The sequence below is a fragment of the Agrilus planipennis genome, unplaced genomic scaffold, assembly GCF_000699045.2.
Source record: "Agrilus planipennis isolate EAB-ADULT unplaced genomic scaffold, Apla_2.0 scaffold32, whole genome shotgun sequence".
Taxonomy (NCBI): domain Eukaryota; kingdom Metazoa; phylum Arthropoda; class Insecta; order Coleoptera; family Buprestidae; genus Agrilus; species Agrilus planipennis.
In genome coordinates, this window is record NW_020439506.1 from 570,397 (window position 1) to 595,014 (window position 24,618).

The window sequence follows — 24,618 nt, forward strand, 5'->3', positions numbered from 1 at the left end:
TTTCATTAAAAAATTTAGTGTTCATTCAAAAAAATAAAATGTACCTTATTGCAAATAGAAGCATTCCTTATTTTAAGTCGTTTTAAATTGAATGGTTTACAAAACACTTAAAAGAAACAAAGAACATAATTCTAATGATGATTGAAGAATCACATGGGACTGTGGAACTACATACGTAGAAAAATAGTTACTATCATTATTATATGGTTATTATCATGATATTATCATAGGCATAGATAAAAGATAAAAGAACATATTATTGATTTAGTCCATAGATAAGATTTAGCCACAGAATGCAGGACCAATCACAGCCCCATAATAAAATAATAAAGGATAAACCTATGCGATAAATCCATCGACGTATGATAAACCCACCAACAAACATACTTAACCAAACATTTTACAAGCCTATGTTGATAAGAATACCTAAAGTACTACAAATAAACGTGCAATTATTATTGTATAAGCAAGATTATATTACATTAAAGTGTCGAAACATGAGTAACACATCAAAATTCATAAGCAGGATCAACTGTTCTCAAGGAAAAGTACCATTCCTAATAGGTGTTGCAGGAGGCACTGCAAGTGGTAAAGTATGCTTTGCTTCTTGATAACTAATGAGGGTTAGTCTATTTATGGATATATATATTATTTATAGAGCACAGTTTGTAAAAAAATAATGGAAAAGTTAGGTCAAGTTGAAATGGAACATGCACAAAGAAGAGTTGTTTGTATATCTCAGGATAGTTTCTACAGAGAACTAAGTCCTGCAGAAATCACAAAAGCAGAAAAAGGTCAATTTAATTTTGACCATCCATCGGCATTTAATGAAAAACTAATGGAAGATACATTAAAAGACATACTTGCTGGTCGTAAATGTGAAATCCCGACTTACGATTATAAGAATCACACATTGTATGTATTACAATTTTTACCCTAAATGAAACTGTAATGTTTAATATTTTTAAGGAAACGTGATGACCTTGTTACCATATATCCAGCTGATGTTGTTTTATTTGAAGGAATATTGGTTTTCTATTTTCCAGCTATTCGCAGCTTATTTCATATGAAATTATTTGTTGACACTGACTCAGACACAAGATTGGCCCGAAGAGGTAATTACAATTTTTTGTTTACTTTATAATCCATTAACTTTCACTTAAATATTTGCAAACATTAAAATACTGACCTAATGGTTATTAAAATATATTTATGAGCAGCGCCAATAATAATGGGCATATACCAGGAGTGCAGAAATTAGTAAAAATGAAAAACTTAATAAAACTAGTTCAAATTTGGAAAACCATAAAAATATACATAAAATAAACAAATTAAATTAATGGCATTGTTTTTTTAGACATTTAATATTACACAATTTAAATCAGTTTTTTGTTTATTGATTAAAAAAAATTCTTTGATGGAATTAAGGGGGCACAAGTTCAGATCATGCCCTGGGTGCTGTTTATAAGGCAGAAGAACAATAAATAGTAGACTAATAGCAGATATTGATTTCAGTAATGCGTGATATAACTGAAAGAGGAAGGGATTTAGATCAGGTTTTAAATCAATATATCAATTTTGTAAAACCTGCGTTTGAAGAATTCTGTTCACCAGTAAGTAGTATTTTCTGCTTAATAAGCAGTAAGGTGCACTTTGTTTAATAAACTAATCATAAGCTTATAATCCAAATATTTTCAGACAAAGAAATTTGCCGATGTTATTATTCCTCGTGGAGCAGACAATACAGGTAAGTTTCAGTAAAACTACAAATTGCATGTAGCTTTATAAATTTAAGATCGTTATATTCCTTTCTGAGGCACGAAAAAGTCAGAGTAACCAATAATAAACAGGTCGTAACATTTTGATTGCCTTAGTGTAACAATTAAATAAAAAAAGGGAAACTTCTTAAAAATATTATTAACGTTTAGTTATTGTTTGTTGTAGTGGCCATTGACCTGATAGTGTATCACATCTGGGACATTTTACAAGGATACAGTGAGAAAGCTAAGGCAAATGTTGTAAAAGATTTCCTTCTTGAAAACGGTATACTTTCTAGCCTTCCGAAGTAACAAGTATTTACTTAACTATCGTTAAGTACGCCTATTACTAATTCTTTTTTTTAAAAGGACAAATGAAATACTATTAATTTTATGAGTGAAAATTCCTTAATTTCGTATAAATATTTATTTCTTATATAAAAATCAGGTTGTTCAATGAGACTGCATATAAATGCATTTATATAAAACTGCTGTATTTTGTAAAGTATTTAAAAGCTTCTCCTATTACGGGCTATGTTTGTTTGATATCCCAGTTTGTTAATTTAACTATAAATACATGAGTACCTACAATGAGTACTCAAATATTTTACAATACAATAAAAATTAAAACATTGTTACTTTTTATTTGACCGTCAACGATTTTCTCGGAAACCTTAAAATTTGCACAATACCTTGATAGTATTACACACGTACACACGTGCGAGTACAAAAAAAATTTTTAAGCACTTGTCTTTTCATGAAATGGATAACATAAAACAATCACATTTGTTTAAAAAAAATTTAACGTATTACCAATTTATAAATTTAATATGCGCCAATATCATTAACATCTACATATTAAGACGCATAATGTGTTTCTAACTTATTATTGGTTACGATGATTATAACGATCAGTAACGTACGTTTATAATAATACAAATTAGTAAAGTTATTATTTAATACTTTTGTTACAGTTGCAATTGATCTAATTGTGCAACATATTCGTGAATTTCTAAGCAATCGTTATAGAAGGGATCAACAAACATCACCAGTGGAAAATGTTACAAGATTAGCAACAAATTTGGGAACTATAGAAAATAGCGTTAAACGTCCGCACTAAATCACAAACATTATAAAAATTGCACATATACAAATAAATAAAAAAAGGCTTTTTTTATAACAATCAGATGCCATACACATACCTAATAGATACATATTTTAATTTGAATGCAATATAAGTACCAAAGATTCTTGAATGTCTGCATGTGATAATATAGTTTAAGTAATGTCCTAATTGGTTTTATCTAATAAACGCTAATTACAATAATTATTTGCATTTTAATTTTTTTCTAATTCATACAAAAACACAGAGATGATGGTGAAGTTACATTATTAAATTCTTAACAATTTTCTCAGCTAAATTTTGAAATTGAAAAGTCGTTTCACTATCTTTATTCAATACCACAATAGGTGTCCCCACATCAACACTTTTATTAATTTCATCATTTAAAGGAAAGCTTGCTAAAATAGTTGCACCCAAATCTTCACTTAATTTTGATGTTCCAGTTCCAAATAATTTAATTTTTTCCAAACAAGAAGTGCACTTTACATAACTCATGTTTTCAACTATTCCAATTATAGGAATATTTAATTTTTGAAACATTGATGCACCTCTCTTTGTAACTTGTATGGAAGCTGTTTGGGGTGTTGTTATTAATATAACACCTGAAGTATTTTAATAATAAATCACGTTTTATTTCTGCAAGTTCTTTTTCTTTAAATAAATAGATACCTGATATGGGAATATTTTGAATAAGTGATAAATGGGTGTCTCCTGTACCTGGTGGTGTATCGACAATTAGGTAATCAATAGTACCCCAGTGTACTTGCCACATTAATTTATTTAATGCCTGCATTACCATTAAGCCTCTCCAAACAACAGAGGAATCCTCTGGAATCAGGAAACCCATCGACATACTAAAAAAGAAATAAAAAAGTATTCCTTAAATTGAATGATCCAGTGTGTAATACCACTTTATTCCATGATTCGTAAGTGGTAACATCATATTATCTTTATTTAAAACAGGAGTATCATGTAAATTCATCATTAATGGTACTGATGGTCCAAACACATCAGTATCTAATAATCCAATGTGTTTGTGTGGAAAAATAAGTTTTAAAACTGCAGCTAAATTAACTAGAAACATTTATTAAATAATTAATGACTAGCAATTTGAAATAAAATAAATCTTCCCCTTCAATAAGAAACTATACTGAAATAGATTGTATTGGCACGACCACCAATCGACTATAATTGTTTTAAAATTAAGAAGTATATACCAGCAACTGTACTTTTTCCAACACCCCCTTTTCCTGAAGAAACCAAAATTATTTCTTTTACTCCAGGAATAGGCTTTACTTTGGGAAGCCCACGTGCCAGTAAATTAGCTTTTCTGATATCTTCTTTTGTTTGGTTTGAGCCAGCTGAAGAAAAACTGATAATATATAAAATAAAATTGACCTTAATTACGAGTATTACTACTTTTACCTTGAATATAGAGAACGAAAACATTTTACCAATTGTAAGCGATTGGTTTTGATTAGTTCCATTATAACTGAAGTCAATATATTCTTTTTAAACCAAATAAGTAAATTGTTTCATTTTTACCTTAAAAACTATTATATGTGATTATACGGTTATAAATACTGTTTTTCCCTTTTTCCAAAGTTAAATTCATAGACAAGCCAGGCAAAGTTGATTCAATGAAACAACTGAACATAACTTTGGTAAGGTTAGGATTAGAATCATTTACGATTATAAAAATGGAATAGGTTTTTTTATGTGTTAATGTTATAACCATAGACATAGAGAATAAGCTGCGCATTCTCTAACTAGTTATATAAAATATACACACAGAAATATATTCTTAACATCAATGCACCCACAGCAGGGTATGAAATGTCGAGCGCGAGCGACACCTAAGTTTACCCCACGTAAGTTTTTAAATTTTTTAAATTGCCAAAATCGACATTACCGACATAGTAGGCGACATACATTTTACTGAAACGACAACAGATGATGCGACGGCGGTTGCGATTATCGGAGGAATTCCCCAGTAGTTGTGGCGTTATTGAGCAATAGTGAGTAGTTTCACAACTTGTAATGTTTTAAAATTTTTGAGAAAAGTACTTTTACCTATCCTGAAAGTAAGTAATATATTAAGTACTTCAATCATGCTTTACAATAAGTAAAGAAAGGATGTTTTCTGCCCAACACAGAAAAACCGTGATGTACAGTCTACACTATTACGGGGTCAAATTAATTTGAAATAGATTATACAGCTCCTGCAGGAGTTAAAGGTCAAGAAGCCGCTTTCCATTTTCCTGAAGTAACAGCGGTTTCAACGAAAGTGGCAGGTATTGTAATTTGTTGTTGTGAAACTTAAGTTCTAAAAAAAAATGTTTTGTAGAACTTCTTCTGGTAGAGGAATAGAAGCAGACGGAATTGCCCCATTAAAAGATGAAAAAGTACTGCATCCAGTGAAAACATATGACGGGAAAAGAAGAATTGTTTCAACTGCAGGTAGTTATGCAGATAACAGTTTCAAATATCCAAAACATATATAATTATTTGTTATAGAAAGTACACTCCCAATGGACAATACAGAAGCTAGTATTTCTGCAGTTTCTGAATCGTTAGCACCCCCTGTAGAAGCAGGAAGCAGTACTAAATTAGGTAAAGAACAATTTCTTTGTTCATACAAATATACCTGTATTAGTATCTATATTTTAATTAATTGATGTTTGCTATTTACTCGTATATTGTGCTAATTATATTTATTACTGCATTTATACTTTGTTATTAAATTTGTTAATTTTATTTTTTTTTTTTTTTTTCAATTTCCATTTAAAACAAAAAAAAATAAAATTTGGTGTAATTTTGAAATGCGCGCCTTTGGTTACGCTTCATAGTTTGATGTATAGATGGCAGTGAAATTCGAAGTTTTCTTTGCCAATACCATTTATATATATATTGCAAGTATCGTCTACTAATGTGGGGTAAACTTAGATGTCACTACTATCGTCCAAATCTCGAGAGTTTTACATCTATTTACCTAGTCTAGGCGTGTTACTGCCAATTTTATACATCATAGGCCACCACATGTTTTTCGACATTCGAAAACTATGTTTCATTATGATTTCCGTTATTATGAAACTGATCAGCATAATCACTTCTACAACATACTAAAAATTCAGCGTAATTGGTGTGACTGCTAAACTAGACAATTACCATTTTTTATTTAATTATGAAACGAGAGTACACTTATCTGATAAATACAAGTCCAATTACAGAGTAACATCTAGTTTGAGTCGTCACGCGGGCAGAGGGAAAGGTTGAGGAAATAATATCCAACCTAACCTAAACTTTTTCCCCATCTTTCCGAACGACTATCCCTTCATTTAGGCATTTTCAAAAAATAGTATCAGTCTTAATGTAACAATTTAAATAATCTATCTACATCTACTCATTTAAAATAATAATAAAAAGTATGGCTGTAATAAATATAAATTGTCTAACGGTCTTTTCTTTTACATTTCCGTTTGAAATTAACACGCACCCGTATGAGTTATCGGAACTTAATCCTTTAGAGCAGATACAAACACCTTCAATACAATCTACAGAGCGTTCTAGCTCAGGTGTTATGGCACATTGTCTTTTATCCGTACACGTGCTACCCAACCTTGCACTTAAAAAGCATCGATTGCCATAACCATGATATCCATTCCTGCATACACAGGAACCTTGATCACAAAATGTATCTGCTAAGTATGCGCTACATTGAACTGTTTTTGTACAGTTATCTCCGAAAGTATTGGCAGCTAAAAATAAACAGATGATAGGTTTACTATGAAATAAAAGAATAATTCGTATATTAATTGCCTTTTAAGCACGCTGTGTTATCAGGTGACTCTATAAATCCCGCTATACATTTGCAAACTCCGTAACAAACAGCAAAATCGACTGAGCAACTATCGTCGTTGCTGCAGCCTTCACCTAAGCCAACCGATTCAACGCAACGTGTTTTATCCGTTGATGGATGCTGCCCATAATTACAGACACACCTACCAGCTACACAAAAGCCGTATGTTCCGTCTGATAATAAACAGTTATAATGGGTCAAACATATTTCCTCTAACTCTGCAAAAAATTATGATCTTACTTCTGTACAGAAACGGCAAGATATCAACTTACTTGTCGATTTGTAACATTTATTGTCTGGAGCTAAATGAGTACCTTCAGGACACACGCAAATATCGCTAATGCATTCTGAAAGAGTGCCAAGAGTATACTGACATTGTAAATTCCTAGTACATACGGATCCTTCGCTTTGAACAGCTAAAAGTATAAAATTGATAGCGTTGTCTTTAAATTAATGTTTTAATGCTAATGTAGACGGACATTGGGAGTGGCGGAAAAGAAAAAAAACAGAAAAAACTAAAAGCATGAGATCTGCTGTTATAGCGGAACGTGAAAGGATAAAAAAGATTAGGAATTAATGAGGAGTATAAAGGATACAACGGAAAAATCAATAAGGAAAAGGAGAGATAGGATGATGGGGGGGGCATATTAGAAATTAGAAGTTAAATACATAGTTAGGGATGTGAGATGTTGTAGCGAAAGGGGAGTACAAAAATTGGTTCGAGGTAAACGTTGATGTGCGTATTCAACTCTAGTCTTCGGACTAGCGACTCCATAAAAAGCTTACTTTCGAGGCATTCGTAAAATGTCCGATTTCTATTAATTATGAAATGTTCTTCGCATTTGCACCTTCCTGGAATGTTGTCATCGTTTCCGAAACAAAAACTGTTTTCTTTGCAGTCTCTGTCTGTATAGCAACTTTGGTAGGATTCTAAAAAATTAAAAATAAAATAACATCATGGAACCATTGAATTAAAAAAAGTTGTTAGAAACACCTATCCTCGCTAATTCTTCAAAAGTCGATTGCAAAATAGCTGGTTGAAATACCATCGAAAATATTAACAATATCATGGTTAACATTAAAACGTGTATACCTATTTTAAACAGAAGTTGCAGACCTCATTTGGAAGACAAACTGATAACGTATCGCAGATCCTATAATACAGATAAAGCTTAACTATGTGTAACTGAAAAAACATTGACAAATATTTTTATCAGATAATTTCTTTACAAACTTTGTAATATAAAATTGGTGTATGCTTGTGTAACAGATAGATTGTGACTAATTGAATGAGTTTTGACAGATAAGTACATCATGTGATAAATGGGAATTACTTAAATGAAAAAGCAATTCTTTAAGTAAAACATTTTATTATATGCATAAATCTTCCTTTTAAAATATTCCATTTATTTAACTAACTAAACTAAAAGTTTAATCATTGTACCAGTCCAAGAACAGTAAGGAGAAAGACATAACTAGCAAGAAAAATAAAAGCCAAATTCGTAATCCTGCATTTCTTTGAATGGCTTGCCTTATTTGTTCATTCGCATATTTCATATTGTCTGTAGCACTAACAACTGTTGTAGCAATTCGATCAATATCTATTTCTTGCTGAAGAACCTTTTCTGTGAAAAGTTCTTGTAACTCAGCTATATGCACCACCTTAGTTTCCATTTGTTTCACTTCATCAGATAAACTATTCAACTCCAAAAATAATGCATCATTTTCAGATTCAAACATTTGCATTTCTTCCATGGTCAAGTTACCTTCATCACTTTTTGCAGTACCGTTAATACTAGAAATATCATTTAATATTGATTTACTATGTTTATTTGAATCCTTTATATCATTTAAATGTTCTTTAGAATTGTTTTCGAGTTCTAACTTTGATATCTTATGAGTTTCCACTACCCTTTTGACTCTAATAGCTTTTGCTTCGGCATATAGTTTTGAAACATCTTTTAAATATTTTTCAAGGGACTGTACTACACTGGAGTAGTGCTCAAGCTTTTGAATACATTTAACATTCTTCTGAATTTCATCTCTAAGACTGTTAATGGAGCTTTTACTATAATTTATAATTTCCTCAGCTGTACTATCTACTTTCCCCTTATCAGTCTCACTCATAGTCTTATAAGTTGAAATGTAATTTATAACATTTAAGTAAGTAGCTTTGTTTTCTCGCAAAAAATCCTCTAAACTTCTAATCTTTTTTAATATATCTCTTGCAGTTTTCAAAATAGGGTCTTTTTTCTTAACCTTTAAAAGAGTACTTGTAGTGTCTTCATTATTTACCATTTTATTCGTAGTTCTAACTGTTTTAATGCATGCTTTAAAAAGTAATGTTAAATCCATGTTTATGTTGACTAGCAAACTTTATATTTATATATTCAATTATTTACTAAATAAATATTATCCCAATCAATTACTATAACAATTAAGGTTAGGTTTATTCATAGATAATAGATCTACAATCTAGAATATAGATCTGGGTTTATTTATGGATCGACCATAGACATATAATAATGGCGTGCCTTAGCCGTATGTCGTAATAATTTCTTGGCTCGAAAAGTGAGGGAAATGGCGTACGGTTTCGGACTATTGCTATCTCTTTCATGACACGCCCACGCACTATCATGAGAGAGATGGATATTGTCCGAAACTTCGTTCCGCCTCTTTCTTTTGTTGTATCACAATTCTTACCGGTAAGGCATGTCCATTAGTAAATGTCGATGGGATCGACGTGTAACCATAGATAATAGATACCCAAACATCGACGTTTACTAATGGACATGCCTTAGCGGTCAGAATTGTGGTAGAACAAAAGAAAGAGATGGAACGAAGTTTCCAACAATATTCATCTCTCTGTACCCAAAGGGTAACGCTTAACTCAGACGTTACTGCCATATATTACAGATATACAATGGATTTACATGGATATATAATACTTATAACAGTAACAACATATTATAATCATAGATTAGAAAATATATGTATGTAATCTATGATTCCAATTAATCTATAGATTACAATCAAATGTTAACTTGTCTATCTATGTTGTTCATGTTACCCTTTGTATATCTATTATCTATGATGTCTAAGTTTTTAACCTAATGGACGGATTGTAAATTGTACAAAAATAGTGTGAGGTATATTTACAAATTTTCTGTTACTGAAATGGTATTACTTAATTTACTTAAAAGTACCGCTTCATATTGCCAATATACTCAGATAAGGTTTAGATATCATGCAGATAAAATAGCAAAAGGACCTTTAATACGAAGATATGGGTACGACGATCCAATTTTACAAGGCGGTTTATTACCACGGGTGGTTGGTGCAAAAAAATTACCCATGCCTACGTACAGGCCCAAAAATGCATGGTCTGAAAAAAAGGCCCTTTTTGGACAAAACGATTACATAGATATCTTAGGAAATGAACGTTTGCATCCCACCCGAATACTCTACAATTTGCCCTCGTGGCTTAGAGGTGTAAAGGGAAATGAATATCAAGTTTTATTGAGAAAACGTAAAATATTTGTTAAATCAGCATATCCTATAGTTCGTCCAACTAATTGGAAAAATTTAACCAAGCGAATAAAGTATTTATACTGTTATTTAAATAGAAAAACTAAAACTGGTTTGGATAAATAATAAAATAAGCTTATATCATTACAATGTTATTGAAATATATAATTAATAAAATTATCACATGAATGTAAAATTTTTATTTCTTAAACTTGGATTTAATTTTACTTAAAAAATTATCTTGGTAAAGAGATTTTAAAAAACCCAGACAATTAACACTTTCCAATTACCGCACAAAAACTTGGTAATTTTTAGAATATATTCATCAGTGGAGATCATATAATACAAATAAATAACTAATTCAAAAATTCATTTTGTTAAAAATTACATTTACAGCTAATATACACACGTCATTCTCTTTAAAATGATTTTATAACATTTTTAAACAAATTAACTACACTTTTGAAAGTAGAAATTCATGTTGCTTTATATTCGTGACAATATCAATAATTTTAAATTCCGAGTTTACTGGTAAGGACAGTTACAAGCAGCAAGAATTTACCAAGATTTTAAATTCCATAAAATTTCTTGTCATTTACACTTACATTTTTTTTCGATAAATTGAAATGAGTTAAATTTTGTAATTTAAGGCATTGAGAAAAAAGGTGCGATAAAGAAATGATAAAACAAGAAGTATTTGTTGCTTGTTACGTTTCCTTTTATAATTTAGATAACCATCACCCCATATCAAATTACATTTTACTAGTTTCGTAATTTTAAAAAAATTACAGCACAGCTCCAATTCAAAAGGCATTCTTACAGTACTCAAGTTACTATTACTGCCACGAAGTCTCCATTTATTAAAATTATTATTAGTATTTACTTTGATCGTTTTAATTACATAGCTGATATTTTTGTTTTCTTTAATTTTCAATAACTACAAATTATTTTGCAAAAACGAAAGCAACGTAGTCTCATAATGTTTACTTGCGTCCAAATGTCTGAGAGAATGCCTTTCATTAGGGTATATTTGTAACTGATACGGCTTTCCTGCCTTTATCAAACAATTTATTAACTGACTTGTATGATAAAAATGAACGTTTTCATCCATTAATCCGTGAATTATTAGTAAACGATTCTCTCTATAATAAAATTAACAAAATTAATAAATTCAATTAATTAAAACAAAACATATGCAACACCAAAACATAAAACTTACTCATCTGGAAATTTATTGACATGATTCAATACAGATCCTTCAATGTATCCTTGAGGATTGTGCTCCGGTAGATCCATATATCTTTCTGTATATCCTGTATCATATAGATTCCAATTTGTTACAGGAGCTCCTGCGACCGCTACTTTAAACATTTCTGGATAATGCACTAGACCCATCAAACTCAGATACCCACCTAATTAAGTTAAAAATAACCAAAACGTAAATATTGAACAAAAATAAGAACATATATGTTTACCGTATGACCACCCATGAATTGCTACTCGATTTGTGTCGATATATCCTAAACTATCGATGAGCCATTTCAAAACTTCTACCTGGTCCTGAAGTTCCACAGTGCCCATCCGACCTTTTAAGTGGCTTTCAAATATCAACCCTCTATGTTGAGACCCCCGTGAATCAATTGCAATCACGCAATATCCTCTCGCAGCTAGCATATGCATCCTTAGTTGCCTCATTCCCTATAAATTTATTTGTAAGAGGCATTATTTATTAGTTAATCAATTTCTTACTTTGAATGTATTTGAAACAAGTTGAACTTCGGGACCCCCATAGACGTTTAATACTGTCGGATATTTCTGATGGGGCTCAAAATTATGGGGCTTGAAGACCATGGCATAGAGAACTTGTCCAGATACTTCATGAGTGTATAATTTGGGAAGAAAACTGGGATTTACACATGGGCCGGATTCTAATATATATCCGATTGGCGTAAGTGATAAACCATCTACAGTCCAATCAGTGTGAACAACTCTAAATACCTGACAAGCAGGTAATTTTTCGATATTACTGTATACCGCAACCACTATCGTACATTCCTATAACAAACGATCTTTTCAATTAAAAAGGGAACAGAAAAAATATATTTTTTGATGTAAATACCTCGTTAAAATCAATATTGTATGAATAACCTGGTCTTGTGAGTAATCGAACTTCACCTGGTCTTCTTAGTGAAACCACATACAAATGTTTTTCTAAAGGTGTTTCCTTTAAGCCCATAAAGTAGACCAACTGTCTGTCATTGTTCACCCACAAATTCTGTCCTAAGACTTCCCAATCACCTGAAGTCAAAGCTACTTTCTGTGATATTTTTGGTTGCAAAAATACAAAATCCATAGGCTCCATTGTTTCCATAATACCGTTAGTATATAGCATAATCTGAGAAGTGATCAAGTACAGGTGACGAAAACCAGTATCTTCTGAGGCCCAAATAAATTGGATTTCATTATTATCTACGGACGGTAGAAAATACAAAAGGTCGTGAACATTAATCCAAATGGGAGATTCCTGGGAAAGAATTACTTGAACAATAGGACTTCCCAGATGAATACTACTTGCGTCACTATCATACATGGGAAGCACTTCTGTAAAGTTGTTCAGTGATAAAAGAACAAGGTCTAAGCGTTGCTGTCTTCGATTTAGCAATTGAACCCAAATACTACAAATAATTAACAATCACAACATAATAAAAAAAGGAGAAAACAAAAGTGTCTTACTATTCCGTGTCAGGCACCCATCCGACTCGTACTAAGTATTCCATCCAAGGAAACAACATAGAAAGGGAGAACTGCAACTCTAACATACAAATGTCAACTATTTGCTTATTATCATTTAGTTTAAATTCTATCATTTTTAAATAGGACTTTGAATTTGCAGAACCCGCTCTTGGAAATCTGAATTCTTCTATTTCTCCAGAATCACCTTGAGATGAAGGAAAACAGAATATCTTGACATCTCCTTCATCCACTTCTTCATATAATATTCGATAAATTCCATCTAATAAATAATTCACTATATGTAATTAAAATATTTATTAAAGGAAATAAAAAGAGTGATACCTTTACATGTTGGTTGCCACCAGTATCCTTGATACCTATTAAATTCTTCCTGCATTACATATGAAGGAACTCCAGCACACAGAGGATCATCAGCAAGATTTCTACCCCCTTTATGAGCATAAGTCAAGCGTACATTACATGCTGATACAGTGTGAGCAACCCAAATATCATAATTACAAATATATGCTACTAAATCAGGATTTGAAGGGCAAATTTGAGGGTTCAGTTTGGCTCCAGCTGACATCATGCGTAATTTTGTTGGAAACAGTTGTCCATTCTAAATAAATATATTGTAATATATAAATATTTGTGTTTGACTACAAAATCGCTCAACATACTGAATATCCATTATCAATGCATTGGAATAAAGTGCCTGTAGTTGAAAAAATTATTTTCCCCGATTCAGGATGGATTTCATACGATGTAATACCCCACGTTGTTAAACGTTTTCTTTCCCATAACAACTGTTCTTCTCTAGAAAATTTATTAGATGATGATAAACTAGGAAAGTTAGCTTCTATAACACAATACGAATGTAACCTCATACTAGTAGACTGACAACTACTTGGTATGTCTGAATATAAAAGTGTTGTTTCCCAGGCATTTTGTGGGGTACTTAAATAATATATTCTAGTTCTGCCATCAGCTAAAGTTCTAAAAGAAACTGATGTTGGAATCATGCTAGACAAGCTAGATAATTGCCTTCGAAGATCATTCACTACTCCTTTTAGTTCCGACCACGAAAGTTTCCCGTCTTTTTCTTTTACGTCCATAATTTTAGGGTTGAAATTCAAAATTTTCTCAAATTTAAGAAAATGTCTTTCATTGTTTGAAAGGCTATCAAATAACTATCTGTGATTTTTCAAAAAAAACATGACGAATGACTTCATTTAAATTTATTCTTTTGCCTCAAATTTTGTATTCCTTTTTGATAAGTAGCGTGCAATTAATATATACGAGTATTATTTGCTCAAATTACTTTCTTAACTAAATTTGTTATTCTAACCTATTAAACCAAAATTACATTTATTTTTATTTTTTCCAAAAGGTGGGTTCATACATTTGATATGCATGTGATTCATAATTTTTATATATGAGAAGTCGTAGTAATAAGTAGTAATTTAGAATAAAGTTGTTTATGTACTAAATTAAGTACAGTTGTGTTATTTTAATACTTTTAAAGAAAAAATGCAAAATAATCCCAGTAAACTATTTAATAAAAATATACGGGCAAGGGAAAAGATTGAAATTTGAAAGCAACTACTGATTATTGTAACCTCCAACCTCGAACCTCCATTCAAAACTTGTCTATTATCTATGAAACTTGTCTATGATTCAAAAACATGCCAAAAACGAACAAAACAAACAAAAACAAATCAACAGAATCCATGTGTCTAATAAAAGTATAAAAGCTCACGATCAGTTATATCCAGATTATCTATGATCCAGATTCAGTCATATTAATTTAACATGTATGCAATAGTTGGTTAATTCCACAAAAAGGAGAAGGTATTAATTTTAACGTCATGGTAACGAATTCTATGCTGACTGTGTGACTAATGATGGTTAATTATATAATCTTTTTTAGTCTGTTACTTTACATACCGATGTAGGTGATATTAAAATTGAATTGTTTTGTGAAGCTTGCCCTAAATCCTGTGAAAATTTTTTGGCTTTATGTGCTTCTAATTATTATGATAACAGCTCATTTCATCGTAATGTGAAAGGTTTTATAGTGCAAACAGGCGATCCCACAGGTACAGGAAAAGGAGGAGCTTCGATTTGGGGAAAAAAATTTGAAGATGAATTTAAAGAACATCTTAAGGTAATACATAATTTTTAATTAACTCAATGTTAATTAGAGGTTGTGTGGGTCTTGTACAGGGTGAATTACAATAAAATGCAGTTTCAAATATACAGGCTGTAAAAATAGTAAAAAACAATTGCATTTCAGAAAGGTAACAGTTTGGTATGCCATGTCATTTTCAGCTATTAGTAGTCATTCTGTATCTATGACAAGTTTGACTGCTGAAGATTTTTCTGGTTATAACCCAAACTGAACCTGCTTTCAACAGGACAGTGTAGACCAATTGTTTTCTGGAGCTATTACACTGAGGTTTGGGGGATATCACTCCTCATTTGCTAAGGTGCTCAGCTTATACTCCTGCACTCTTTTTGGAAGAAAATTTAAAGAATGTCATCTATATCAATTCTCCAACTACAAGGAGCAGTTAAAATATAACATTTGAGAGATTATAGACAGTTTTCATACTGAAATTCAGCAGTATATATTTCATAGAGGAGACAGATGGTTGGCATTTACACATTACAATAGAAAATGGCATTAGAATGTTCCCATAAGGCTGCAATTTACTGTGAATCACCCTCCGTAAAATATTTATAAGTCTACCATCTAAAAAATAAGTTTTTTTATTTTTGGGTAAAACTTCCGAATCGCGGCTTTTTTGAAAATGCAATTATAAAAAACTTACATGAAATAATCGGGAAGGGGGGGAAGGTTTTTTTAAACAATTTTCTTTCTAAATATTTTACAGGTCCGTACAAACGTATCATAGATAACAGTCACTACTCAGCTATTTCTGACTTCGTCTCTACAGTTCAAGTTGCATTCATTTAAAAAGTGATACCCGCTCAACAGTTGTTTATACAATATAAATATATACATATTGTAATGTATGTATATAAAATAGGGGAAGATTATTTCGTGTAAGTTCTTTATAATTAGTTCATTTTAAGCCATTTCCAGCAAAAAAGTAGTATTTTCGAAAAAGCCGCGATTCGGAAGTTTTACCTTTTATTTTGTTAATATCAGCAGGGTGGCTTGTTTCTAATCTGTCAAAACAACACCCTACCCAAGACGTAAAATACTTTACGCCAAATAGCATTATCAGAGGTCAAGTGAAATGCCAATTTGGTAACCATGGTAAACTACCAAAGTACAGTGCTCACTTTAGCTCACTGCGCATCTATGCGCATAAGTACTCTCTCTTCAGTATGTCGCGTCATTGGTTTCATGTACAGTGGTAAATCGGGGCGGGGACAATCGGTCTATGAGCAGAGTGATAACTGTACTCTGACTATGTTCCACTAGGCGTTCACAATATTCGTTCTTCTGATTGCAGTCTTTCCTATACCACTTGTGAGCAGTTAATTTGTTTATTGGTAAAAGGCATCGATCGTAGCGACACGTAGTGACAATAATTCGAACCAATCCTATCGGGTTAGCTGTTACACAGCGAGTAGAAAGAGATACATACGTAATTCTTTTTATTTTTATTATAATAGAAGAAAATAAATAAAATTATTTTAAAGTATGGAAAATCAATCTGAAACAAATGGAGCAAGATTTTCTCCAAAAAAACTACGAGTAAAATGTTTTGTTGTGTCTATGGTTGCAAAAGTAAAGCGTTTAACAATCCGGGCGTTCGTTTCCACTATTTTCCAAAACCAAATAGTTACTATGTAAAAATACAAAATTATTTCGGTAATTCGGTAAAGTCGATTGCCATAAAAAATGGCAAGAAGTTTTAAAAATTGGGGAAACAGTAATTCAGCACATGCAAGTTTGTTAGTTACATTTTAAAAGAAGTGACTATGTTCCACCTGGTAAATATTCATTTTTTTGCATAATTACTTTAAGCTATAACTAATTATTTAAAATTAATTCAAATATTAATTACGTTAATCAATATTTTGAATTTTGTGGACAATGAGACATGTTGACTCTATTTTTAAAGGTTTCAAATTCTTGAAGAAAGATGCCATACCTTCCTGTAATTTGCCTTCATGTAATATAAAAGAGCCTTCAGATGACCAGAAACGAATTAATAGAAGTATGATTAAGATTAAGATTAAGATTAAATAGAGAAAAAAATCGTACTGAAGCTAATATAAACCAACAAAATGGAAATTGTGGTAACCTAAACGATGAAGAAAATATTTTAACAAGTTCTGACCTTCCAATGGCAGAAAATAATGATATAAACTCTCTCAGCGTAACTCATATCGATTATTTATATTATTTAATATGCCACAATATATTAAATGACCAGCATTCACAACTTTCTCTCCTTCAACGAAATTACGGCTTTTTATTGATGAGTTCAAGAACTCCAAAATTTCACTCAAAGATAAAAACATTGCTTCAAAATTAACTTGTAACACATGTTTTCGTAAGGAAACGTGGCGTATTTGACCCGATAGGATTGATTCGAATTATTGTTACGGCGTGTCGCTACGATCGATGCCTTTTACCAATAGAGGTTGTATTTTATTGTTTTGCAAATATTAATAATTTACAATGATAACAAATAATTCACTTCTATGCTCGCAAACGGTTAATTTAGAAATTCGAAAAAGGTTGTTAAAGATGCATGTCTGAAATGCGGCTATGTACGGGTGCGAAACACGGACGGTAGGCACGGCGGGAAAGAAAAGGTTAGAAGCGTTCGAAAAATGTGGCGTTACAGGTGAATGATGAGAATACCGTGCATACAGAAAGTTAGAAATGAAGAGGTATTAGAAAGATTAGGCGAACAGAGAACTCTATGGAAATTAATAAGAAATAAGCAAGATAGATTGGTAAGACACCTTCTCAGGCATGAAGGGCTAGTCAGAGACATATTAGAAGTTGAAACAGGAGTTAAGAGGAGTAGAGATAGACCTAGATTAGATTCTCTTCACAAATAGTTGAGGATGTGGGATGTTCTAATTTTACGGAAATGCGAAGTTTAGTTTAGGATAAAAAAAAAGTGGAGGTGCGTGTCCAACCAGTATCAGAACTGACGACCTAATGACGATGATGAAAAATTAAACGAATGATTTTATTTTTATTTTTTAACAGAATTTGTAATTTTTACTTATGTTAATAAAACAAAATAGTTTTGTGTTATTTTGTTACTTCTGTCAATTTTTAAGATAGGCCAAATTCTCGGCATCGATCACGCAACACAGCAACCCACCACCACCTCCATGAGTATCCGAGATCTTGAGCGGTCGAGAATATTGATGCAATTGATGATGTTTTTACCACACCCGATTATCGTGATCGATAAATGAACGCCTAATAATTCGGCGTGGTGGACATTGTGGACGCCTAGTGGAATATAGGCAGTCTATTGCAATATCATGCATCGCCAAGTAGTGAGAGAACGTAGTATGCTCAGCAGAAGGTGTTATAACAGAAATAAATAAAAATCATTGTAAGAGACGTCCCCCAGTGCCGGATTAGCCACGAAGCAAGAGTAGCAAATGCTGCGGGCCCCGCGCACCAATGTTTTCTGACCATAAAAAAATATTATTTATATATTAGATTTAGTTACAATTTACAATTACTAAGAAGAAAGTATTTGCATCAAAATGATCAACTATAATTTTATTTTTCTATCTGCTGATCATACCAAAAATCATGTACTACACGTAAATTGGCAATACTGCTAAACAAAACGGGGAATTCCCTAATATTTTCTCCGTGCTAGTCTTAATAACCCGACCGATTTGAAAACGGTTATATTGACTACCAATCTATAAGGAATGGTCGAAATTTACGTTTGGATGCTAATAACAGTACTTTCGATATGAACCATTCTTGAGAAAAGTGGTTTCGTAATTGTGTTGAGTACTGTTTTCTTACATAATATAGCGGTGCAACCGATTTTTTTAAGTATTCAGTTATCTCTTAAAGTATACTATAAACTCGATAAGTACCTAATCTAAAACAGTCTAAGGGCCACTTGATAAAATTTGCTACAGGTCCCGCGCTGGCTTAATCCGGCACTGACGCCACCATGCAGCTATTTGTTAAAAATTTAAAAATCTTTAGTATGTATATTATATATATGTGACTAGTGATTTTTTTTTTGAGAAGGTTGGGCCTTTACTTTTGTTTTTAAATGATCAATAATGAAATTTTTGCAGCACAATGCGCGCGGAATTGTATCAATGGCAAATAATGGACCGAACACTAATGGAAGTCAGTTTTTTATATCCTACGCTCCTCAACCACATCTCGACTTGAAATATACAATATTTGGAAAGTATGTTTTTATTGTAAAAGATATAAACTCGGAAAGGCGAAGGCATTATAATTTGTATTTTTTCAATTCAAAATATTATACTTTGTCATTATTGAAATTTTCCATTGATCTCGCATCTTTTTGATAAACCAAATCAAAATGTTAAGATTTCATTTGGTTTTTCTCGTAGATGTTTTATTAATACAGTGTAACATTTTAGGGTAATTGACGGTTTGGAAACACTTGACGAACTTGAAAAGTTACCCGTTAATCCTAAAAATTATAGGCCAGTTGCGGATACCAGGATTAACAGCGTCACAATTCATGCAAATCCTTTGGCAGGTTAAGAAGATATTAACTGTTTACGTTTATATAGTAATAAAAGTAATTGTAATTTATGCTTTTTAATCGCTTTCAACTTCTTTAAAGTCAGCTTCCAAAGCCAGTATGTCATCTTGAGCATTCTTAAATTCTCCTTCCTCCATTCCTTCTCCGACATAATGGTGTACGAAAGCACGTTTTTTGAACATTAAAGCAAATTTTTTATTCAAACGAGACCAGGCCGAATTCACTGCAGTACTGTTGGACAACATAACAACAGCTCGTTGCACCTGCGCTAGGTCTCCTCCAGGTACAGCCACCGGTGGCTGATAGTTAATACCCACCTAAATATATATTGATTAATAATTTTAATAGGTTTTTGGTAATCTTCAGGGTGTGGCATCATAATCACTAAAATTTTAAAGAAAAAACGTGGAAATACCGGAATGAGAGCAGTTATTTTATTTTAGGGATAGAAAGAATCTCCCATTTGAAAATGCCACACTCTGTATATACGTATCTAAATATTACATACTTTAAATCCTGTTGGTGACCAGTTAACGAATGAAATACTTTTGTGAGTTCGTATGCTTTCGATAGCCGAATTTATGTCATTGGGGGTAACGTCGCCTCTGTAAAGCAAGCAACAAGACATGTATTTTCCCTTTCTGGGATCGCATTTGATCATTTGGCTGGCTGGTTCAAAGCAACCGTAAGTCAGTTGCGCCACGGACAACTGCTCATAATATGCTTTTGTTATTGGAACCAAGGGCGCATACGTCACAAGTGGAAAATGAATTCTTGGGTATGGTACTAAATTAGTTAGAAATTCCATCAACGTTACATTAACTGCTCCTTCAAATCTAAGAGATGCTGTCACAGCCGAAACAACCTGTGTATAAAAAAAGAAAAAAAATACAACGTGTAATTATACTGTACGCCACTGAAGTGAAACTTCTTCAAACAAACAAACATATCAGAATAGGGGTTAAGGAATTGGTTTAATAATATTATTTCTACATTATGAATTTAAGCTCAAGCGATCCCCACTACGAACTCGACTACGTGGCCGAGTAGAGGGGGGACATCCGTTGCATGATTTCGTTACATAGCAACTCGCAAGAAACGAACTTACCCTACCGTGGGTTAAGAAGTTTCACTTCAAAAATTAAAATTGTCTAATGACATGAAAAACTATTAGAGGTGTTTAGAGCTTTACTTGAGCCAATAGTCGATTCAAGTTAGTATATGTGGGTTTCGTAACGTCTAAATATCTTGATAACATGTCGTACAACGCTTCATTGTCCATAATGAAACAGAGATCTTCGTATTCAATAGAAGTGTGGGACGTTAAAACTGCATTATACGGTTCCACGATAACCGGAGAAATCTGTTGAAAAATATTAGGTATAATTTTTGTTCATCTCAGACGAAAGAATTCGAAATTATTCTTTCGTTCTTGTTTTGTAAATTTAAATGTAGTTATGTTTTTCATATATGACTGATGTAAGTTTCTTGAAGATTACGATACGCATTTGTTTATTTAATGTCGTTTTATGTTGTAAATGTAGTGATATGAAAAAATTTATTATACATATATATTGAAAAAGTTTATAATGCTGTAGTTGTTAATATTAATTGCATGCAATTAATATATTTCACGTTTATATTGATGAATTAAATTATTTTTGTCAAAATTTGATAAACTTCGTACATTAAAGCTGTTAAATAAGTGGAAAGTATTCTGTATTTTTTCCAAAATTAGAAGAAGTGGCTAATTTTATGTTTATAGGAAGTCAGATAAGTCAGGACGGAAGGAGTAGTAGGGATATAAAGCAGACGATCGAGTCGCCTTCAATAAAAAGAAGTTATTTCTATGCTCGCGAACGGTTAATTTAGAAATTTTTTTAAATGATTATTAAGGGTGTATGTTTGGAGCGCGGCGCTGTACGGATGCAAAACATGGACAGTGGACGCTGCGGAAAAGGAAAGGTTAGAAGCGTTCGAAATGTGGTGTTACAGGCGAATGATGAGGGTACCGTGGATAGGTTAGGTTAGAAATGAAGAGATATTAGAAAGAATAGGAGAACAGAGGACTCTATGGTAGTCAATAAGAAATAGGCGAAATAGGTTAGTAGGACACCTTCTCGGGAATGAAGATCTAGTCAGAGACATATTAGAGGCAGAAACGGGAGTTAGAAGGGGTAGAGGTAGACCTAAATTAGATTACTGTTTTCAAATAGTTAAGGATGTGAGTTGTTCTAGTTTTAGGGAAATGCGAAGGTAGAGAAATGCGATGATTAGCTCAGAATAGGAAAGAGTGGAGGTGCGTGTCCAACCAGTCTTAGGACTGACGACCTTATGATGATGATTTCATAATATATTGGAATTTTGATAATATTACCTGTGGAGCAGGATATACGGCAAATTCTAATTTGGGTTTTTTACCATAATCGCTACACAACGATCCCAAAAGTAACGCGGCAAAACCCGATCCTGTTCCGCCACCAAATGCTCTGAATAATATAAATCCTTGCAAATTGGCGCAATCATCGGCAACTTTTCTTATCCTGTCCAAAACCAGATCAATCATCTCCGAACCGATCGAGTATCTACCTCTAGCAAAATTATTTGCCGCATCTTCCTTGCCTGTAATTAGCTGTTCAGGATGAAACAATTGTCGGTAATGTCCTGTACGGATTTCATCTGAAATTTACCTAAACCCATTTAAAATGACGAATGTCGATTGATTTTTAGCTTCATGCACAATTCGATTATCTTTTTTGTAATTTAAGGGTGTATGCAAGTACATATGTGGAATAACGCAAGTTTATTTGTGTGTACGTAAAGATTACATNTTTATTCTCATAATAAGTAATAATACTTCTGCAAAGTTTTAATGTTTTAATAACTCAGGATTCTGCATCGTTTTGCTGATAACATTTATGAAAGTAGTAGTGCTAAATTAAGAAGAATATAAATAGAATTTTTGTGCTATGTTGGGAGCTTGGATTATAACGTTAAAGTTTGACCATTCTTCTTCCAATTTCTGCTGTATTGGCATCCCATGTTCTAAACAATAAAGTTCCCAACAAGCGTTAGCAATCTGTACTCCTGCTTGACCAACGTAGATCTGGATTACTTCGCGCTTCAAGTTTTCATTAATTTAAAAAATAATTAAAGTAATTTTAATTACTTACATTCTGAGTCATAATTTACTAAGAAATTTAGTGGTTGGTTTTTGCGATTTATTACGAAAATTTAGATTTTACATTTTTTTAGTTTAGTTCTTTTTAAATGATAGCTTTACCATACTAACATCAACGGGTTTGTGACACTTGTCATTTTTAAGAAAATTGTAGTTTTTATTCCGGATTGTTCTATTGTAAAACACCCTGTGTGTTTCAATTTCTGATCAAGAAAGCGCTAATCAATGTATTATTGATTTTTGTTGATTTCATTCTAAAAATCAGACGTAAGTGCCAAATTTTCGTGAATATTTTTTATCAAGAAATGGGTTCAGAAAATTGTAATGCTTCTGAAATAATTATGTCAAAGTCAAAAGAAGGCGATGCAGAAATATTCATAATTAAAGTTCCATCTTTAACATATCGACTATCAGAAACTGCAATTCCTAAAGCTTCAAGTCGAATTTGACCTTTTTATCAAACTTGATGTGTTATCGAATAAAAACTGTAACTTATCGTTAGAAATAGACAACTTGCTTTTATTGGCAGGTCATTATGACGTTATTCTGGAAATATTTATTTCAAAACGAAATTGACATGTTACTTATTATTCTTAAGTAATTTATTTATTATTGAAAGTTTAGTGTAAAAATTTCGTGATCTTGAAATAAAACGAATTCTGATCCTGTTGATTTCACTTTTTTATTTTTTCACTGCAAATTTATAACACTGATAAAAGTCCAATGTTCATGCTTAGTGGACCTTAGGCAATCTGGAGGAGTGGGGATAAAAAAATCAAAATCATATAGTTGAAGCTATTATACTACAGTGTAAACTCTTTATAACGTCGAAAAATGTTCAGTCCCTTAAGTGTCGTTATATAGAGTTTACACTGTATTATAATATTACATAATAATTACAATACTAATTACACAAAGTAATTGCACAACGTAAGAATTGCCTTGTTTGTAAATATCGACAGGACAATAAACAGACCGAATGTCCTTTCTTACGGTTTAAACTCACTTTTTGCTGATTTCGCATTAAACCGATACGGGATTTCTCAGAAATTTGAACAAAAGCCAAAGTAGGCCCATATTTAATGCTAAAGCATTGTTAAACAGCTGTAGACACATTTCGTCGTACCTAAAAAACATCAATGCAATGCTTTTTTTAATAGATCTTAAATTGAAACTATCTTTTAAAATGGTTATTTTCAGGGTGGGTGGTAAATTTTTAACTACGCATTCGAGTTTTTCGATGTAAATCCAAAAATATAAATTCAATAATATTCGTGTCTTATGTGTGTAATTATAAATTAACGTAAAATTCCGGAATTTCTCGTGTGGGAGCGGTTACCCATCGTACCAACATTACTTGCTGGCCCTGATCTGGAAAACATTTATGGTAGGTACATATATCAGAGGAATATTGACTAAAGTGACCACATTTTCATTGAGACAAAGCGGGACAAATGGGATGAAATGAGAATTACAATTTAGTTACATACATTTTATTGAATACATTCATATACTTGTACAAAAATCTACTTATTATTAATTATTGATAACTATAAAAATATTTGAAAAAAATAATAATTTGAACATCATGATTTTTAATCAAATTAATTTTTTTATTTAAAACAAATTGTGATTTTTATTCACGTTCATATTTTTGCGTTTACTCTGCATGCATCTTATGGTTTTTTTATTTCTTTATTTAGTATATGTGG

General features: G+C 32.0%; 7 protein-coding genes, 1 long non-coding RNA gene and 1 pseudogene across 13 annotated transcripts; 4 read left to right on the forward strand and 5 right to left on the reverse strand.

Moving 5' to 3' along the window:
* Window positions 1-258: 258 nt before the first annotated feature.
* LOC108735751 (probable uridine-cytidine kinase) lies at window positions 259-3,085 on the forward strand. 3 transcript variants are annotated; one of them, XM_018467885.2, is made up of 6 exons: window positions 259-593; window positions 659-915; window positions 970-1,115; window positions 1,516-1,613; window positions 1,699-1,747; window positions 2,732-3,085. In XM_018467885.2, exons 1-6 carry the CDS (start codon window positions 363-365, stop codon window positions 2,875-2,877), a joined length of 927 nt encoding a protein of 308 aa, XP_018323387.1. In that variant the 5' UTR covers window positions 259-362; the 3' UTR covers window positions 2,878-3,085. The 3 variants fall into 3 exon arrangements, with proteins under 3 accessions (XP_018323387.1, XP_018323388.1, XP_018323389.1); XM_018467886.1 differs by lacking the exon at window positions 2,732-3,085 and adding an exon at window positions 1,945-2,391; XM_018467887.2 differs by having other exon boundaries at window positions 314-588.
* Window positions 3,086-3,115: 30 nt separating this feature from the next.
* Window positions 3,116-4,552, reverse strand: LOC108735752 (iron-sulfur protein NUBPL). Of its 2 annotated transcripts, XM_018467888.2 has the most exons (6): window positions 4,426-4,552; window positions 4,306-4,372; window positions 4,098-4,252; window positions 3,789-3,954; window positions 3,550-3,734; window positions 3,116-3,482 (listed from the first exon to the last, which is right to left on the reverse strand). In XM_018467888.2, exons 2-6 carry the CDS (start codon window positions 4,365-4,367, stop codon window positions 3,142-3,144), a joined length of 909 nt encoding a protein of 302 aa, XP_018323390.1. In that variant the 5' UTR covers window positions 4,368-4,372; window positions 4,426-4,552; the 3' UTR covers window positions 3,116-3,141. The 2 variants fall into 2 exon arrangements, with proteins under 2 accessions (XP_018323390.1, XP_018323391.1); XM_018467889.2 differs by having other exon boundaries at window positions 4,110-4,252; window positions 4,306-4,541.
* A 154-nt stretch (window positions 4,553-4,706) lies between these two features.
* Window positions 4,707-5,407, forward strand: LOC112905887. 2 transcript variants are annotated; one of them, XR_003232065.1, is made up of 4 exons: window positions 4,707-4,964; window positions 5,037-5,174; window positions 5,228-5,340; window positions 5,398-5,407. It is a non-coding gene; the product is annotated as an uncharacterized LOC112905887 (long non-coding RNA). The 2 variants fall into 2 exon arrangements; XR_003232064.1 differs by having other exon boundaries at window positions 4,710-4,898.
* Window positions 5,408-6,009: 602 nt separating this feature from the next.
* LOC108735756 (multiple epidermal growth factor-like domains protein 10) lies at window positions 6,010-8,003 on the reverse strand. The gene is made up of 6 exons (XM_018467893.1): window positions 7,974-8,003; window positions 7,734-7,893; window positions 7,526-7,669; window positions 7,012-7,155; window positions 6,700-6,957; window positions 6,010-6,638 (listed from the first exon to the last, which is right to left on the reverse strand). Exons 2-6 carry the CDS (start codon window positions 7,816-7,818, stop codon window positions 6,280-6,282), a joined length of 990 nt encoding a protein of 329 aa, XP_018323395.1. The 5' UTR covers window positions 7,819-7,893; window positions 7,974-8,003; the 3' UTR covers window positions 6,010-6,279.
* Window positions 8,004-8,147: 144 nt separating this feature from the next.
* On the reverse strand, window positions 8,148-9,181 carry LOC108735757 (syntaxin-18). Its single transcript, XM_018467894.2, has one exon. It carries the CDS (start codon window positions 9,092-9,094, stop codon window positions 8,171-8,173), a length of 924 nt encoding a protein of 307 aa, XP_018323396.1. The 5' UTR covers window positions 9,095-9,181; the 3' UTR covers window positions 8,148-8,170.
* A 607-nt stretch (window positions 9,182-9,788) lies between these two features.
* LOC108735734 (39S ribosomal protein L51, mitochondrial) lies at window positions 9,789-10,428 on the forward strand. The gene has a single exon (XM_018467842.2). It carries the CDS (start codon window positions 9,917-9,919, stop codon window positions 10,391-10,393), a length of 477 nt encoding a protein of 158 aa, XP_018323344.2. The 5' UTR covers window positions 9,789-9,916; the 3' UTR covers window positions 10,394-10,428.
* A 111-nt stretch (window positions 10,429-10,539) lies between these two features.
* Window positions 10,540-14,368, reverse strand: LOC108735745 (dipeptidyl peptidase 9). Of its 2 annotated transcripts, XM_018467877.2 has the most exons (9): window positions 13,883-14,368; window positions 13,681-13,816; window positions 13,343-13,619; window positions 13,001-13,280; window positions 12,387-12,942; window positions 12,017-12,322; window positions 11,743-11,965; window positions 11,487-11,679; window positions 10,540-11,409 (listed from the first exon to the last, which is right to left on the reverse strand). In XM_018467877.2, the coding sequence occupies exons 1-9, from the start codon at window positions 14,113-14,115 to the stop codon at window positions 11,205-11,207; spliced, it is 2,409 nt and encodes an 802-aa protein (XP_018323379.1). In that variant the 5' UTR covers window positions 14,116-14,368; the 3' UTR covers window positions 10,540-11,204. The 2 variants fall into 2 exon arrangements, with proteins under 2 accessions (XP_018323379.1, XP_025834995.1); XM_025979210.1 differs by having other exon boundaries at window positions 13,681-14,368.
* Window positions 14,369-14,654: 286 nt separating this feature from the next.
* Window positions 14,655-19,775, forward strand: LOC108735730 (peptidyl-prolyl cis-trans isomerase-like 3). Its single transcript, XM_025979211.1, has 4 exons — window positions 14,655-14,871; window positions 14,931-15,167; window positions 19,280-19,398; window positions 19,598-19,775. The coding sequence occupies exons 1-4, from the start codon at window positions 14,869-14,871 to the stop codon at window positions 19,722-19,724; spliced, it is 486 nt and encodes a 161-aa protein (XP_025834996.1). The 5' UTR covers window positions 14,655-14,868; the 3' UTR covers window positions 19,725-19,775.
* LOC112905886 lies at window positions 19,760-23,635 on the reverse strand (annotated as a pseudogene).
* Between the last annotated feature and the right edge of the window lie 983 nt (window positions 23,636-24,618).

Bases quoted from the DNA above. Each gene is read 5' to 3' on its own strand.
- LOC108735751 (XM_018467885.2), top strand. From the start codon at position 363: ATGATAAACCCACCAACAAACATACTTAACCAAACATTTTACAAGCCT. The intron at 916-969 runs GTATGTATTACA...AATATTTTTAAG, and splicing joins GATTATAAGAATCACACATT to GAAACGTGATGACCTTGTTA. The intron at 1,614-1,698 runs GTAAGTAGTATT...AAATATTTTCAG, and splicing joins TTGAAGAATTCTGTTCACCA to ACAAAGAAATTTGCCGATGT.
- LOC108735752 (XM_018467888.2), bottom strand. From the start codon at position 4,367: ATGGAACTAATCAAAACCAATCGCTTACAATTGGTAAAATGTTTTCGT. The intron at 4,253-4,305 runs GTAAAAGTAGTA...ATATATTATCAG, and splicing joins TTTCGTTCTCTATATTCAAG to TTTTTCTTCAGCTGGCTCAA. The intron at 3,735-3,788 runs GTATTACACACT...TTTCTTTTTTAG, and splicing joins ACGAATCATGGAATAAAGTG to TATGTCGATGGGTTTCCTGA.
- LOC108735756 (XM_018467893.1), bottom strand. From the start codon at position 7,818: ATGTTAACCATGATATTGTTAATATTTTCGATGGTATTTCAACCAGCT. The intron at 7,156-7,525 runs GTAAGCTTTTTA...TTATACTTTTAG, and splicing joins ATTTTACGAATGCCTCGAAA to CTGTTCAAAGCGAAGGATCC. The intron at 6,958-7,011 runs GTAAGTTGATAT...AATTTTTTGCAG, and splicing joins TAAATGTTACAAATCGACAA to AGTTAGAGGAAATATGTTTG.
- LOC108735757 (XM_018467894.2), bottom strand. From the start codon at position 9,094: ATGGATTTAACATTACTTTTTAAAGCATGCATTAAAACAGTTAGAACT.
- LOC108735734 (XM_018467842.2), top strand. From the start codon at position 9,917: ATGGTATTACTTAATTTACTTAAAAGTACCGCTTCATATTGCCAATAT.
- LOC108735745 (XM_025979210.1), bottom strand. From the start codon at position 14,115: ATGGACGTAAAAGAAAAAGACGGGAAACTTTCGTGGTCGGAACTAAAA. The intron at 13,620-13,680 runs GTATGTTGAGCG...ATATTTATTTAG, and splicing joins GCATTGATAATGGATATTCA to AATGGACAACTGTTTCCAAC. The intron at 11,966-12,016 runs GTAAGAAATTGA...ATAAATTTATAG, and splicing joins TTGTTTCAAATACATTCAAA to GGAATGAGGCAACTAAGGAT.
- LOC108735730 (XM_025979211.1), top strand. The intron at 15,168-19,279 runs GTAATACATAAT...AAATTTTTGCAG, and splicing joins AATTTAAAGAACATCTTAAG to CACAATGCGCGCGGAATTGT. The intron at 19,399-19,597 runs GTATGTTTTTAT...GTAACATTTTAG, and splicing joins AAATATACAATATTTGGAAA to GGTAATTGACGGTTTGGAAA.